Source organism: Neopsephotus bourkii, unplaced genomic scaffold (assembly GCF_033783945.1).
Source record: "Neopsephotus bourkii isolate Nb327-2 ecotype Australia unplaced genomic scaffold, CSIRO-AGI_Nbou_v1 NB_1281, whole genome shotgun sequence".
NCBI lineage: Eukaryota > Metazoa > Chordata > Aves > Psittaciformes > Psittacidae > Neopsephotus > Neopsephotus bourkii.
In genome coordinates, this window is record NW_026901766.1 from 525,614 (window position 1) to 543,247 (window position 17,634).

General features: G+C 40.3%; 1 protein-coding gene across 2 annotated transcripts in view; it reads left to right on the forward strand.

Moving 5' to 3' along the window:
* Nucleotides 1-14,858, forward strand: part of LOC133218669 (transient receptor potential cation channel subfamily M member 3) — a 337,140-nt gene extending 322,282 nt beyond the window's left edge. Inside the window, exons 13-18 of one of the 2 annotated variants that reach the window (XM_061365328.1) lie at nt 6,317-6,457; nt 7,800-7,829; nt 8,958-9,247; nt 10,115-10,343; nt 12,735-12,902; nt 13,842-14,858. In XM_061365328.1, coding sequence (XP_061221312.1) covers nt 6,317-6,457; nt 7,800-7,829; nt 8,958-9,247; nt 10,115-10,343; nt 12,735-12,902; nt 13,842-14,036 — 1,053 coding nt within the window. In that variant the 3' untranslated portion in view covers nt 14,037-14,858. The remainder of the gene's footprint in view (nt 1-6,316; nt 6,458-7,799; nt 7,830-8,957; nt 9,248-10,114; nt 10,344-12,734; nt 12,903-13,841) is intronic. The other variant, XM_061365329.1, reaches the window with a different exon arrangement.
* The last annotated feature ends 2,776 nt before the right edge of the window (nt 14,859-17,634 follow it).

Sequence of the window (17,634 nt, forward strand, 5' to 3'; positions counted from 1 at the left end):
GACGGTAGGTTGGAGATAATGTTGTGATTGCTTTTTATAGCTAGACACAATTTCTGCTTTGCATGAGCTTTCAGTGAGAGCCTTCTACTTCCCCTGCCATTACAGTATGTCCTGTTTGTATATACCAAATATAATGTTTTGGCATACAAAGCACAATTAGCAAGTTGTTTGGCTTGCTTTTTCTGTGGTTTTAGATGCTTGAGTGATAGTATTTCTGCTAGCATAATTGTAGGCTCTTACATACCATGTGGATTTATGCTGTTATCCATACCTGCAATTTTTGTCAAAGCTTATTTCCATGTTGTTAGTTTACTTCTGAGCTTGTAAATAGCCCTTATGCTGTGCTGGATCCTGTTGAAACAGTTTTTTGTTCTGTGTTTCGTGGTATATTGTAGCCATCTTCCTCATCAGAAAAAAAGATTTAAAAGAAGCAGTACAGCTTTCCTCTGCACCTCTTATCAAGCTAATTTCAACCATCTTGGATTATAGAGTCATTAAAAGGGCAGGACAGAAACACAGAAAGGCATAGTGACAGGAAAGAAATACGAAGTACCTTTAGCAATGTGTTCAGGATGAAAAGCGTTACAGCAGTAGCAATGGATGAAAATCCCTTATCTTCTAAATATCTGGATCAAGTAAGAGATTGAGTCTCCAGCTGACCTTATCAGTATGTACAGATTACAACCTTGCACATTACATATGTTGGACCTCACAGGTAACATGCTTGAGAAAGGAAATTTTTGTACATGGGACTAGACAGAAGATTGAAAAAAGAATGGAGATTTTTGTAAGACCACAGGTTTTGATGGTTTCTTCTGTCACTGACAGCTGAGCACAACTGAAGGCAGCTAGGGAAGGGGCGTGGCAATGCTTCATAAATCATCTTTCTCTTAAATAACACTGCAGAATTATGAGTAGTTATGTTTAAGGAGGTTCTGGTCATTTTCTTTGGTTAGCATGTTACATTGCATCACTGTTCAACTACATATAGTATATTAAGTGACCACTGGAAGGTGTGGAAAGCCTACAGAAGAAAATGAAACTGTTCTTAACACAGAAGTCCCCTTGGATGGAACAGAGTAAAGCTAGAATGCATTTAGGCTGGCTACTTCTCTTCAAGCCCAAATCACCAGAATATTTTTTCTTACTAAATATGCAGTCAGTTATGTGCCTTCAAGAGTCTGAAACAAGCATTATTTGTCTTCTTACTTTAAAACATATTTTTCAAAATCTTTGTCTCTCTCAGCATCACCTTTCCAAGTCCTCCTTCAAAGGCATAGCAATGTGTTATGTGGGGTAACTAAATAATATCTTTTTCTGAGTCCCTAGCAGAGGTTTTTAAAGGAGCTCTTGAAAAAAAGGCATCAAAATAAGCAAAGATTATCGGAACTCATAGGAATATACTGACAGACATTGGCAATAAACCTGTGCTATGTTCAATGACATTATTTATTCCATGGTGATTGCTAAATGTTTGATGCTGGTCATTTTTCCATAAATTCATCTTTCTTTCCTCTTTCATATGTGAAGTCTCCAGTAATCGCCAGTGCATGAAGTCAATGTGCACTCTCATGGGAAAATAATTGAGAGCTTTAAAAACAGCTGGGTGCAGCCCTCTAGGACCTTCATCAGAAAAATTCACCTCTGGGCCTGTATTTCTCATTTTGTCACTGGCTGAGAAACAATCACAGTTCAGTCAGAGAAAAGTGACAGCACCATAGCCCTGATACCTGAGCAGATTCCTTACCAGGCAGCCAAGCTGTAAATCAGTCAGTAGGTCTAACAACAGTTTAAAAGAAAATACTTCCTTGGAAATAACTTCTTAATGGACATCACCGCATGTCCCACCATGCATGAAAACCAGAACACCTACTGCTGCTAGCTTTTTCAGTTTATATCTATTTTGATGCCAGTTACCCAACCTCTCTGGTCTAATTACAGTATCACAAAATATAAATACAAAAATGTGATGTGTCTCCTTGAGACAACACTTCATGAATATGCACACTCTGTGCTTTATATGCATACAACCCAGTTTTAAAACCTGCACTTTATAAAAGGTCATATGCTACAAAAAAATAACAATGTCTGCATAAGTGTGAATTCTTAAATAGAAAATGCATGCTTACAAATTATAGAAGCACTATTTAATTTACTACTATTGTATTACATAGTCATATAAACCACTAGGAATTTTTTTGTTTGTTGGAAAACTGCCCTGCCTGCTTAATAAAGAAAAAAATTGAACCTCAGGAGTCACCACATCCTGTTTGTGGCAGCTCATAGACACATATGTGTGCATGCACACAGGCACACACAAAAAACATGTAAGACAACAATTTATTTTCTCTTTGGATAGCCAAGTATTGCTGTGAAGACTGTTAGCCTGGGCAGCATATTATGAAGGCCTGGAGACATAGTCTTAAAAAATTTACAGCTTTAGACTGTAAATTTAGTTGCTTTAGAGACAGCTGTGCTCATATCTCTTTTAGATCCTCTCTGTTCCATAACTACATACGGAGACAGTCTGCCTGCACCGTTTGCATCATGGCCTTTTTGACCACCTCTTTCAAGGGTACAGAGCTTAACACAGGTTAACTCTCTTCACTAGACGGTACAAACCAATATACCCAGACTAAGCAGGAAGAAAACCTGACCGTGTTCGACATCCTGTCTGTAAGTGAAGGTTGCCCTCTACGGGTTGTTTTTAAAAAATCCTTCCCACCCTAGCTCATCTGGCAGATGATCAGTAGAAATTAACAGATACATCTTTTCTTTAATCCAAGAATTGTATACAATCAATATATCTTAATACCACCTGGGCTGATGCAAGTTTTCAAAGTTTAGTTTGGACTGCCACTGTCTGGATACATTTCCAGAGAACTAACAAGCAATATAGCGAATTTTGAAAGTACTCTTTTTTCCTCAGAATGCAAAATGAGAGGCTTGATACCCGCTGAATATGAAAATGCACTTCAGGTGAAAAAATACTGTAATTGGTTAGCTGCAGCTTAAAGTTGAATTTTCTTCAGGAAAAGAACAATGCATTAGCACTGAAGAGCTTGTCCAAACACAGAAGGTTAGTTGGTTATTCACCAGGGTACCTATCATACTCAAAAATCAAACCTTCTCTGTCATTCCATCACCTTAGCTGTACTAGAATTAGCCCATCCAAATTTTTTACTTCTCGCAGTGGTTCTGGCCTACTTGCACTGCTGCACCTCATTTACAAGCAGACTCACCGCTGCCAGGGTAATTTGAGGTGTCTGCTGATACAGCAAGTGCTTTGGCACATGCATAACTCCTCACACAAGGGTGGTCCAATTAGCTTTACTAGACTGCTCACTTTGGAAAAGTAATTGTGTGTTAGCATGGAGCCATTCATATGCATGTCTATAATGTGTATTTCTGCTGTGAATTTGTGAGGGTTTTTAGGAAAATCTTTCAATATTATAGTGGGAGGTTTAGATGCAGCTTTTATTTAAGTTGCTATATTGGAAATTTTTTTATCTAAGTCCGTTTATGAAATTTTAGAAATCAAAACTTTATCAAGAAGCTAACAAATGCTGATGCCTGCTGTTCTCTCTTAATTGTTCAAGTATTTTTTGCCACTTAATAATATCAATGAATTCAGTTTTAGTGTCTTACATTAAGACAGAAGGAGTCTGTTGAAGAACTACAACACTCTTTTGGAGCTACAACTCCCACTTCTAGCAGTGCCATCGCCCTTGTTCTACTAAAACTGTCAGTGCCTTAAGCAATATGGAAAGAGAAGAATAGGGAAAAAACAAACAAAAACATAGCAATTTCATCTTTAGATTTACATTATTTTTCCTTAAACAGTTCAAAAATAAAAATGACAGCATTCAAATAAACTAATATGCATTCCTGTAAATCCTATCCACCAGATTAGCCAAAAAGTAGGACAAATGCAAAAGTGTATGCTAAGGGATATTGCTGAAAGACAGTTGGCAGGTCATCTTTTGTCACTAAATTAGTTTGATCTTTTGTCCCTTTGAATCCCAGCCCATTGCTAGGCATGGTAGACCATAGCACTACCTTCCTCTCACCTTCCTCAGCCTTTCAGTGTGCCCTTTGTACTGTAGTGAGCAGGGAGGAAAACAATCATTGCTCTTCCTGGCTCAAGTACAGTACGAAGGAAGATCTTTGCATCCACTTCATCTCTTCTGCAGAACCAGTTGCCATCTGCTTTCCATTAATGTTTCTCTATTCTGAATCTAATAAGCACATCTGCAGAGAAGCCAGGCAGATATCTCCAAATATGCAGATATTTCCAGCAAGACATGACAGTCATAAAATTGCTCTGTGCTAATAACTAACCTTTTGATGACCACATAAAAAGAGCTACAGGCTAACTGTAAGGTGTACTGTATATCATTATAGGAAATGTGATTATTTTATTATAGTGCACTGAAAAAGTTTAAAGCTAACAATTACAATTTCCTAGTCCTTCTGCAATGTTGGCTATACAAGCTAATTTTTTACTAGAGTAATCTTCTCTTTTTCTAAGGCTACTGCTTGCGGTTCACAGAAGTCTTATTTACCTCACTTTCCACCTTTAATTTCTAGTCACATCTCTTGTACAACATACAGTACAGAGAAAGATCCTGTAAATCTACAGGGTTCTTAATGACAACTCTACATCTAGGTGACCTATTCAGAGTTTGCCAAATCACACTTTCTTTTCTGGTAGGGAACTGATGATTGAACCATACTGGTCATCCAAACAATTCAGAGGCAGTGGTGTAGAGAAGGAGGTAAACTTCGATTTCAGGGCATTCCCTTCCCATTATCCCTTTCCTCCTGTAAAGCAGAGTTGTCATTGTGGAGCTCCCAAGGCAGGGAACAGAAGAGCAGATGTACCCACACTGGGGTTTTGTTCTTCCACCACCAGAGATCCCCTAAGAGCACTTGACCAGAACATCCATGAGACCAGACCGACCTGAAGTTGTTCTGGCCTGCTAGGTGTCTCAGAAGCTTACTGCTTCTGGAGAATAGAAATGCCCAGTTAACTCAAAGGCAGACTCAGATTTGTATGCAGTAAAAGACAATCTGTCACTCAGAGCTTTCTTCAAAATTTTGCAAGCTGTAAGTATTGGAGGACTCACAGCCTTACGGTTGCTGTTTTCAGGCTTGACAGTGGAGAGGAGGAAGATACGTGCAAGGATGTTCACAATGTGAGGGCAATAAGACATGGACATATTTATCATTCTTTCCCTTGAAAATAAAAGGTGCATGCTGAGGACATTGTGTGTGTATATATATACATACACACACATATATGTAATATTTAACATCATGATAAGAAAGGAAGAGAAACGGAAGAACAAGTATGTAGATGACTTTTCCAGGATCCTACTAATGACAGGACACTTCGTCTTCTGGGAGACAATCTCCTTGGCACTGCTGGAAATTAGGTAGCAAGATTACTGTGTTTAGGGTGGTTTTCAGTAATATGTTGGGACTTCAAGGAGGAATAATCTAGGAAAATTGCTAGACCCATAGTTCTTGAACAAAACCCCAAAGAATTAGCCACAAGTATTTTGTTTATTACTATTTTCATATTTACTTTCATATATACAGATTTCCTCATACAAGATGTGAAATTTAAGCAAAAATATGTATTTATTTGTAGAAAAAATGCTAGCAGACTCTCCTTGTCTCTAGCAACAAGCAATAATAATAACTCATGCCCTGTGTAACTTCTCTAGAGTAGATAATACAGCCCTTTCCCTCTGCCCTTCCTTTCCTGGAACATGGGAAGGAAACGCTGACAGGATGGGAAGATCACACGCAGCAACTGATTCCATTGAACAAATCATATTGCATGAGTCACTTCACCATGCCTTGGCAGTACAGGGAAGGCAGTCTAAAGAGGTGCCAGCAGAGACATGAGATGCCAGGGAAGAGTTCTGGGGTACAGATGGTGCACAAAAGGTGCTATCTTGCAGGACTAGAGTCGAGTAACTGTGCCTGACCTTTCAAGTGTGCTGATCCTCATGCTTTTTGTTCTGCAGTCATGTTCCTTGTTTCCCCAGCTGAAGAATATGAGTACTGTGTACTGACATTGTCTTCTGTTACTTCCAACAAGTTCTTCATCTTATTTAACCTGTGTCTTCTTTCCAAGCGAGAATATCCAGGTTTCGGTTGGATCTATTTTAAGGTGAATTAATTAACCAGCATAATAATATGTTCCTGTTTTTTGTTTTATTCTGACATAATTCTGAAGTATATTTAACAACAGCAATAATAAGCATTTACTCTTCCCCAACCATCCTTCTTATTTTCATTGCAGGGAAACTTACCTCCTGATTACCGGATAAGTCTGATTGATATTGGTTTGGTGATAGAATACCTGATGGGAGGAGCGTATCGCTGCAATTACACCCGAAAGCGTTTCAGAACACTGTACCACAATTTATTTGGGCCCAAGAGGGTAAGGAGCAAGTTATTTGCCACCTGTATGACTGAACCCACTGGCAGGATTTACTGTAGCTTCTTAGTTCTGGGCTGGGGGAACATACGTGTACACGCATTCAGTGTACAGATTCATTTCCATTATGTACATAGAAGCTGTTTCACCACAGCACGCTGAAAAGCAGCCACTGATACAAGAGACGTTTTCTTATAAATTTAGTGAAAAAATTATTAGGTTCTGCTGCCCTGGTGTGATTAGGACATAAAACAGTCTCTTTGGGCTCTAAACCTGCAATTATGAGTAACCACAGCTTTCGAAAGGCAAGTCAAATTACACCTCAAGGCAATTAAGTTAAACTTGAAAAACTTGTGTTTTGATAGATGCATTTCCTATCCCATGGCTCCTCTTCTTGACTGTGACCTGAAGGTATCAGGGCAAAGAAACACGTAAATCAGAATTGGCTTTATTGGCTGGATGTGGCTCCAGCAGAGTCACTGGGCTCCAGGCAAACAAACCCTCTGGTATTTTTGTGGTTTCCATGTTTGATAAATTACAATACTGTGAATCCAAAGTAAGTTTGCTACCGTTATAAGACAGAAATATATTTATTGTCATCCATAATGCCACGGACCCAATCAGCATGAATAAAAATCTGCTTGACAACTCCCAGTAAGATTTGTACTTCTTTCTTTGCCTACTTTTACCTCACATTTCCATTTCCTGTCTCAGTTCAGATTTTAGAAATGCACACCATTGAGTATTGTTCTGAATGGCTATAAAGAGCAACAGCTCTGTGAAACAATTAGATCCAAACACCTGAAATGGTTGGTTTGTTTCCCTACACATTCCTCGCTTTTGAGAGGAAAGGTAGTAATTGTAGCTGCTGGGAGAGACATCCTCCCTTTAGTCACTCCGTCAAGAAAAGCATTTGAGTAACAATTTCACAGATCTCTAACCAGCATATGGAGGAGCTCCACAGCAGTCAACAAAAGTGTGCCATGGGAATGGCCAAAACAATGATATAATCCAGAGGAATGCATTCATGCATTAGCAGTAATTCCTACCTCTTTTCCACACTGTACCTGAACTAAAATGTATGTCTTCTATTGTGTGTTTTGGTGAAATAGGATGAAACTCAAGGTTGAATTAAATATATATATATAATTATTTGATTTATGTATATATGTATATTACATTGCATTATGTATGTATCACCTATATTATACATTACCTATTATATACTCTGTATTATACATCACGTTACACATGCATGTATGTATGTATGTATGTATACGCACATAGTTGTAATTTTTCATCACCCTTCTGGGAGAAATAACATTTTTCTAACTTTTTTGTACAGCCAAAAGCCCTGAAACTGTTGGGAATGGAGGTAGGCGACCTGTGATAAATCTTAATGTCTTTTCCTTCTTTGACAAATGTACACTATATCAAGATAATGTTTAAATTCACTGTAATGAAGGCACCAAGAGTTGTTTTCAAGTTTTGTATGAGAAATGTGCCACGCAGATTGTATTTTTCATCCAGATAACTTTTTTACGGAAGGGTCAGATTAAGAAACATTTCTTAATAAAACTCCAGCGGATAGACAGCAGAAAAGAATGCTCTTCTCCCTCCATGGATCATTTTTCTTGTCATGAAGATTAAACAAAATGTTTCAGTCTGTCAGGCCAAGCAGAATTCCAGTCAGATAACTACATACCTTTGAAACGTGTTCAGAGAAACAAAGCAGTTGTGGAGAGTGATGCAGAAATCTTTACATGGGCAAATTTTCTATTAGTTTTGTTGACAGTTTTGGCTACCACCGTGCTTCAAGGAGATAGCATGTTTTCTTATTTATTTATTTTATGCAACAGCTTTCATTTTCCTGTCCACAGATGCAGCACAGAATAGGTCAGCTTATCTGGTAAAAGCAATAGGCTAAAATGGGAAAAAAACTAAAGGTAGTAGAAAGAACTAAGTGATGGAGAAAGAGGGGTAAAAATGCAGTACAATGGCAGGATGGAATGGTGAAAGGAGATTCCCATTCCTATAAGAACTTTTAAGAAGATAAAGGGAGAAAACACAAGAATAAGCAGGGAGGAAGTCTTCAGGAGACCATAACATCCCCTGGATGTGTACTTTCTGGAGGTGGAACGAAGCGGATGCATTGCAACAGATGTTATTTTTAGAGTACCTTCTTAGCTTTATTTTAATGATCGCTTTTCCAGAATGGCTCTGGGTATTGTGTGACTGTGGTCTGTGTGCTTAGGAAGATAGAATAGTTCAGTGATAGTCCAAAGCTATTTTTCACTTAGGTGTGAGGTTACTGACTTCTCAATTACAGTGCATGGACCAATACTTTTTTTTATTATTTTCCTGTTTTAAATATTTTGTCCAAAGAAATGAAGGGGCTGGCCTGCAGGGAGTATGTTTGACATCTCAGGTACTGACTCCAATACACTGTGTGAATTGGTTCGGTTTTTTCACTCGTGAAAAAATTTCTCCATAATTCTCACAGGATGATGTCCCTTTGCGGCGAGGGAGAAAAACAACCAAAAAAAGAGAAGAAGAAGTAGATATTGATTTGGATGACCCTGAGATCAACCATTTCCCCTTCCCATTCCATGAGCTGATGGTGTGGGCTGTACTGATGAAGCGTCAGAAGATGGCCCTCTTTTTCTGGCAGCATGGGGAAGAGGCTATGGCTAAAGCACTAGTGGCCTGCAAACTCTGCAAAGCTATGGCCCACGAAGCATCAGAAAATGACATGGTGGATGACATATCCCAAGAGCTGAACCGTAATTCCAGGTGAATTTTCTTTCATGTACACTTTCCTGGGTTAAAAAAAAATAGGAAAGGGGTGTGTTGTGGTGTGGTGTGAGGGGGGTAGGAGAGGGAGAGAGGCTGCTGACCATGCCTGCAATTTGCTTATCTGTACCTTGCTTTCATTCCTAATTTAGGAAAAACACAGTCCCTTTAGAGGAAATCTAAATGGCTTTTAAACAGCCTGTGAGACAGAGAGGCAGGGTTGCTACCAGTATAAGTACTGAAATGAGAAGACAGTGAAATACCTGTTTTGTCTATGTGTTCTTTCTGAGGCTCCAAGAGTCAGGTTGCAACCTTTCTCTGTGCTTTTTCAATACTCTGTTCATCCCAGGCAGAACAATTATTGAAATCCTAATGAATGTAATACTGGGCAGAAGTGTTAATTAACCAAGAGGTCATGCTTAGGTGAGCAAGCCAAGATACTAGATTCCATAGTAAACTTTCCGGATGTTAAAGGTCTGAGACACAGAATTTAGAAAAGGGTATTGGACACTCCTTTTTCCAGGAGACTTGACCACTTAGTCATGGGCAAGTAGTACAGAAGCAATTCTGTAAGCTGCAGATAACCAGAGGATTTCAAGTAGGAAATGTCAGGGAGGTGGGCAGGCAGGTGGGAGCAAACAGCTGGTAGGTGTGGGTGCTCACCACTGCTATGTCAGGGCACTTATTTATATGCCTGTCATTAACCACTCACGTTCGGAAATGTGGGTTTCCATGTGTACAGTCAACATCACGATTTTCATGATGGAAGGTGATGCCTCCCTTGCAGAGGCTGTCAGTTGCAGAGTGATATTTTCTGCAGCAGGCTGCTTGGGTTAATGGGAGTGAATAAATATCCCTCTGTTGCAGGGACTTCGGCCAGTTGGCAGTGGAGCTGTTGGACCAGTCATACAAGCAGGATGAGCAACTGGCAATGAAATTGCTGACCTACGAGCTGAAGAACTGGAGCAACGCCACATGCCTGCAGCTCGCAGTGGCAGCCAAGCACAGGGACTTCATTGCTCACACTTGCAGCCAGATGCTGCTCACAGACATGTGGATGGGTCGTCTCCGGATGCGCAAAAATTCTGGCCTAAAGGTCAGTACTGTTTTAAAATAAAAATAACAGTCAGTGGAGTTCTCATAGATGGTAACAAGGTAATCTTCAGAGCCTTCTCTAGTATCAGTGAGAGCTATCGGAAGAATTGAGCCACGGAGTTTAGTATGTCACCCTGCCTGGTGACTTGAGGAGTTAGCCAAGGATTTTAAAGATATATAAAGAAGAAGGATGTGTAACTGAATTAACCATTAGTGAAAGGTGCTGATCTGACAGCCTTCTCCAGAACAGGCCAAAGCAACCAGTACAAATTTTCTTTCAATCCCCTGCCAGTCTTTCTAATGACTGACCTGAAGGAACTACCTTATAATATCTAGAGGCTAATTCAATTTTCAAAGCTGTTTAAGTTTTACTTCTACAGGTAGCAAAACTGCTAACAGAGTAAGGTAAATTCTGAAAGACAAATTTGTGTCCAAAGCCTAGTATCTTTCACCTTCACCAACATACTCACCAGTCAGTACATAACCAGGACATGCCTTTTCCTCCCAGATGACTGAGAAATATTTTCATCAAGTGGTTCTCTCTCCTGCATTAACTGAGTGTGTAAAAAGTGGTAACTGCTCAGCTGTCTTGCACTGTGAAAAGATGTTCAGTAATGATGAGAATGCTTATGGATACATTCACTGTCGTTGTACTAGGTCTAATCCGATGGGAGTAGTGAATAAGTGGCTGATAGCATTCTCATCATACTCTTGCAGAACTGTGTATAAATATTGTTCTGCTTACTGACAGAAGGCATTCTCACATTTGGAGACATCTTTACTGCCTGTTTTTCTGACTTGACCCATGGGCCCATTGCCCTTCAGGGGGACTGCTTCTTTGTTCAGTGCTTGGCTTTGCAGATACTCAGTTTGGGTAGATGGGGATTAGTGCAGCAATACATTTCCCACTGCGTGCTTTCTTCTTTGCAGCATGAATCTTTTAAACCATAAAATATAGACCTTTCTTTCACAAAGAATGACTGAAGGTAACAGATTCTATTCAGCTTCTTGTAACATCAGGGCTTCACAGGGGTCCCTTACTCAGCTTTTAGCTTCTGTTTTCACTGAAGTTCATTAGCAGGGCCTGTTTAAAGCTAAAGCAGTCTACAAGCTATATGAGCAAGAGGCAGCATGGCGAATAAATTTGCAAGCATGAGTAATGAATTATTTCCCATAGACAATTTTCTCTTGTTGAAACTGGCAAATGGATTAATGTGATTCTTTAGGAGTCTCACTGGGGATATATAGTACCAGTGGGAGGGGGAGAGGCAATTGCTAATCCAGCCTGTTCTTAAAAATAGCCTCTCTGGGAAGCCAGGTCTGCCTGTGGCCACCTCACCCTTTTGTGACAAGCCAAGTTCAGGAGCAGTTCAGGCAGCTCTTCCAAGGTAGGGCACAGCATTCATATACGCTAACTGCTCCTAATTACAGAATCTTAATCGGATGGTTACAACACCACACATGCTGTCTGTTGATATGATGAGCACAAGCAGTCATTGTCTCTGACCTGCCAACAAGCTAACTACATGGTTTCACTTGTCATTTAGGAGAGATTTATAACAAAATAATTTTCCATGAGATTACAGGCAAAACCAGGGAAAGCTACTGTGCTTGTGAATACAGACAAGCCACTTCTTTTTATATTATTATCATATCTCTTCAGTTATGCTACTGTTTTAACTCCAAGCATCATTCATTGTATATATCCACTCAAGGTAACAATGGTTTCTTTACTCCCACATCATGAGAGAGGAAAGGCAGAAAAGCATGAGCTGGCATTAACAAGAGCATTACACATCTGCTAGGTTACTGAAGCAGAATCTAAGAGGACTGCATAGCTAAGCACATCAGCATGTGCTATTGCTGGCTTTTCCTTATCTCCTCAGATCCACACATGCTTAAACCTTGACTGTCTATGTGAATTAAGTATATGGACATAGAGACCTTGAGACCTATTAACACACTCTGTAGAAATTAATAATGCTTCTGTGTCATTTACACCAATATTGTCTATTATGTAAAATGCGGAAATTTTCAGGTCCAAGGTCTGAACATCCCCATGGTCCCACCTACAACTGACTGTATGTAATATTTTGTAAATATATTCCGGTATATGATAATATGCATCAGATGAGGAAGCAAATAAAAGAAGTATTCAAAAGAGGCAATTTGCCATAGCATGCACAGCCATGCTAGGAGAAGTCACAGGCTTTGTTTCACTGTGGACTTCTGATAACTTTACCGCAACTGATAAACTGTATCATAGAAACTCACATGCATACATATCTTCCTTTTCCTAAATGTCCTGAGGGGGTTGTTCCTTTTGATGCTAACTATAATGATTGTAATTTGTTTGCTGTGATGATTATTGTTATCATTATTATTGCTTTAGGTAATTCTAGGAATTCTACTTCCTCCTTCAATCCTCAGCTTGGAGTTCAAGAACAAAGATGATATGCCTTACATGACCCAAGCCAATGAGATCCATCTCCAAGAGAAGGAGCCAGAGGAACCAGAGAAACCAGTGAAAGAAAAAGAGGAGGAGGACATGGAACTCACCGTAAGTGTCAACAATAAGTCACCAGCCTCAGTGCTGTCAGTTTGATATTCCCACCTCTGCGGGTGTTGCAGGCTATCTGATGGCTAAATTTGGCAGATGATAGGATACCACTCTTCACACTCCCTTCTCTTCTGTGAGACTAAAACCAGGCAAGATGGCCTCATTGTGCCTCGATGTTGCAGAAGTGCATTGTGATGCTGAAGCATCATGCTGTGATGTAATATCCTCATACTTCGATACAATTTGATACTGCATTGTATGAATTAATGAGATTTCAGAATTGAAAGAACTCAGCTACGATAGATGAGTGGGCCTCTCTGGTAGACAAGAATACTGCTAAGTCTTCCTTTGGGTGGAAACGTCCAAAGATTCGTAGAAGCTAGAAATTTATTTTTTTTTCTTTTGATTAACTTCATTGGAGGACAAGTAAGTGTGTAAACAGGCAAGAAAAGAATGAAAACATGTTTTAAAATTCTTTATGAATTTATGTTCGTTGCCTCTTATACTTACACCCATGAATTTTTTAATCCACTGAAGACATTTTGAGCAGCTAGACAGATCATCCCTTAATAGCAGCTTCTGCAGCTCAGCAGAATTGTGAAAGGGAAGACTTGGCTGTATTAGTAACATAGGCTTAGAGGAATAATTTGCACCACAAAAAGAATCAAATAGCTAAAGTTCTGAAAACTATACAAGTCAACTTCTAGTCTCTTGATCTCAGGCTCAATTGACACTTTCTAATTTGGGCAGTTATATGAGCCATCATCAGACCTGCCTTAGCTTAGTTTGGTTCGTGGTGTCTTTGAAAGCCTTAGAACTCAACCCCGGTTGGTTAACATCAGGATAGAGGCATGGAACAAAAAGAGATTTTCCTGGTTGATTTTTTTTTTTTTTTAAGTAAAAAAAAAAAAAACCAAAAACCTAGACTGTTTCCCACAGGCAAACAGCAGGAGCTGCCCACAGGACCCCGTCTGCAGGCAGGCAGAAGGACCTGCCTACAGGACCCAATATGCAGGCAAGCCGAAGGAGCAGCCCACAAGACCCACCTACAGGACTCATTTGCAGGCAAGAACCTGGCTGTTGGGAAGGACCAGAAGCCAGAACAGTAGCAATGGGCCATTCTCTGCTCATTAGCTACTAATTGCAGTTTACTATCTCTGGCTTCTGATCCAATTATGAAGTGCCTATTCAAATCAAATAAGCACTTTGCAAGCTGCCTTTTTCTTGGCAATGGGGAGAAATTTGGGAAGGAAGCAATTTCCATCTTTCTGCAATTATCCCAGCTCCTGGTTTCTTGTCTACAATGCTGTGTTTCCTATATACCTTCTGACTTCTGCTACAAGGAAGCGGTGTGTGAACTGGATCTGCTTTTCCAGATGAGCTTTTTCCTGTCTTCCTTCCATGTGCTGACAGTCCTATTGCTCTTCCCTGTCATTGACTCTGCCCTTAGCTCTTTCAAATTTGATGCATCATTCTAGTGAAGTTTCAGACACTTACAGCCTTTTCTGTAAAATAAGAACTGTTTCTATGGAGACCAGCAAGTTTAGAAACAATATCTTTGGCACACTACTGCTGACTTAATATTTCTCTTTGTAATCTGCACTGGACTTTTGGACTGCACAGCTTCTTCACCCAAGTGCCCTTCAGTGGTAAGGAGAGATGATTTGTTGCTAGCAAAGAACCCTTTGCACATATTTCTGTGGTTAGATGCCATTGCCAGTTATATTTAGTCACCTTCAGGTACCATGTCAGGGAGAGTATTCCTACCTGACATGTTTTAGATAGAAGAAAAGGATTTCAGACTGAAGTTATGCATTGTTCCAGCCTTAGTCAAATGGTCTGGCATAAGTTAGGTTGGGTCTCTTCTCCACTGATAAGATGATGCCTGTAAGACTCTTTGGAAAGTTCCTCTGTGAAGTTTCCCTTTAGACACACTTAAATTTATCATATTCATAGTTTATTAACATTAATAATTGATTGGGATATGATAATCACAAATGTTTGATCAGTTGCTGAACTCTGGGACAATAGATCAATCACTCAGCCTAAATGTTTGCAACTATCGTATAGAGAATGACCTACCAATTTTTCTTCATATTTTTTTCCTTTCAGGACAAACAAATAGTTTATTTTAAAAATTATTACTTCAGTTTATTTTATTCATTTACTTCAATGGCACATGTTTGTTTAAAATATTTATAAATTTTTTCCATGGTTTAGGTTTCTGAGCTTTGTTCAGCTTAAAACTTAAACAAAGTTGAACTAAAGCTCTTTTTGGTCAGAGTCCATTTCTGGCAAATTATGTATGATCCAAAAAATCTGCCTAACTGTTTCTGATCATTCCCATAGAATACTTCTCAAGTCTTTGTATTCCTATAATATTATGCCCATATGCGATTCTTTTTTAACTACTGCTGAGTAAGGAGATCAGATCTAGTCAAGGTCTGTTCATTGCTTATGAAGTCTTGTGTGCCCTGCTAAGCCTAGGTGGTTACTGATAGGCCAAAAGAGATAGTTTCTCCCTCTGCACTTACAGAGAGTAGATGAGGTGCAGGGCCACAACGATTTTTGTGCTGGTTTACACCTCATTTGTGCAGAATAACATGATCACAGAGACTGTAGCAACAGTGAAGTAAGTCTCTGTAGGGGTGGGTTTTCAAGCAAGTATGTGTTTGTTTTATGCTCCTCTCAAATGATCTGGTGGGTAGCTGAACATTTGGATATACTATAAAGATGTAATGTTTATTCATTGCAAACTACTTGTTACTCGCACCTGCTTTTGACTTCATAACAGATATGGGCACACATTTCTTTAACACCTAGATGCTAGGCAACAGACTTCCCTTACAACAACTACCCACAGAAATACAGAATCGTAGAATACTTAGGGTTGGAAAGGACCTTAAGATCATCTAGTTCCAATCCCCCTGCCATGGGCAGGGACACCTCACACAGAATCATGTCACCCAAGGCTCTGTCCAATGGGGCCTTGAACACTGCCAGGGATGGAGCATTCACAACTTCCCTCGGCAACCTATTCCAGTGCCTCACCACCCTCACAGTAAAGAGCTTCTTCCTTATATCCAATCTAAACTTCCCCTGTTTAAGTTTTAACCCATTACCCCTTGTCCTATCACTACAGTCCGTAATGAACAGTCCCTCCCCAGCATCCCTATAGGCCCCTTTCAGATACTGGAAGACTGCTATGAGGTCTCCATACAGCCTTCTCCTCTCCAGGCTGAACAGCCCCAACTTTCTCAGCCGATCTTCATACAGGAGGTGCTCCAGTTACCTGATCATCCTTGTGGCCCTCCTCTGGACTTGTTCCAACAGTTCCATGTCCTTTTTATGTTGAGGACACCAGAACTGTACACAATACTCCAAGTGAGGTCTCACGAGAGCAGAATAAAGGGGCAGGATCACCTCCTTCGACCTGCTGGTCATGCTCCTTTTGATGCAGCCCACGGCTGGCTTTCTGGGCTGCGAGTACATACTGGAGCTGGCTCATGTTCATTTTCTCATCAACCAACACCCCCACGTCCTTCTCCACAGGGCTGCTCTAAATCTCTTCTCTGCCCAACCTGTAGCTGTGCCTGGGATTGCTCTGACCCTGGTGTAGGACCTTGCACTTGGCATGGTTAAACTTCATGAGGTTGGCATCAGCCCACCTCACAAGCCTGTCAAGGTCCCTCTGGATGGCATTCCTTCCCTCCAGTATCAACCAAACCACACAGCTTGGTGTCATCGGCAAACTTGCTGAGGGTGCACTCAATCCCACTGTCCATGTCAGTGACAAAGATGTTGAACAAGACCAGTCCCAAAACCGATCCCTGAGGGACACTGCTTGTTACTGGTCTCCAGCTGGAGCATGCTTGAATACTGCTGTCATCAGTGTTCCCTCAGCACCAAGGAATTATCCATAATTTATTCTTGGAGCTGCCAGTCATTAATCCTGAACATTAGACATTCAGGAGTAGAAGGTCACTAAACCTATTTGCCAGATACATTTTGTATTTGTACAGGCCTGGTCATGTCCTTAATTAGTTGCTGAATTTTAAGTCAGTCAAAAACACCGCAGTCTACCTTTCTCCCAAAATAACAGTGATTCTGGAAGCCATGAACAGGAGCATCATTATCCCTATTCAGTGCCTTATTGTTTGGATATTGGAGTTCCCTAGTAAACAGTCTTGTTTCTGAACACAGAATAACTCATCTAAGTCCTTTAGAAGATGTTTCAGTTGTTGTTTTTCTCATTTTGTTCTAATTTTTCACATTGAATAGGAAGTTTACACTTGAGTTTTGACTTTTCGGTAGCAGCAAAGCTAGTTTTGTAGCCTCTGGGCTCACATTATCTCATCTGTCATATGTATGTATGGCTTTTTTTCCATGACAAGGACTAACCAAATCTTACGTCATTAAAAATACAGTTCTTAGTATATGAAGGGTTGAAGACTAGTGTCCTTGAGCCCCTGGCCCATCTCACCCACGCTGTTGGAGGATGGTGCTCACAGCATCTCACAGGCCAGCAGCAAAACACCCTTCAGCTCATCTGGAATACAGCAGCAGCAGCAGACACTGCCAGTGGCCATGAGGCAGAAGTACTGGCACTGTCTATAGGGAGGGATCTCCCTCTGTTTCTCCAGGGGTTTTGGAAACCTCCCATACCGCCACCATACAACTGCCTTGGCACTCTTCATACCATTTGCCATGCTCAGCAGCCAGGACTGAGCTC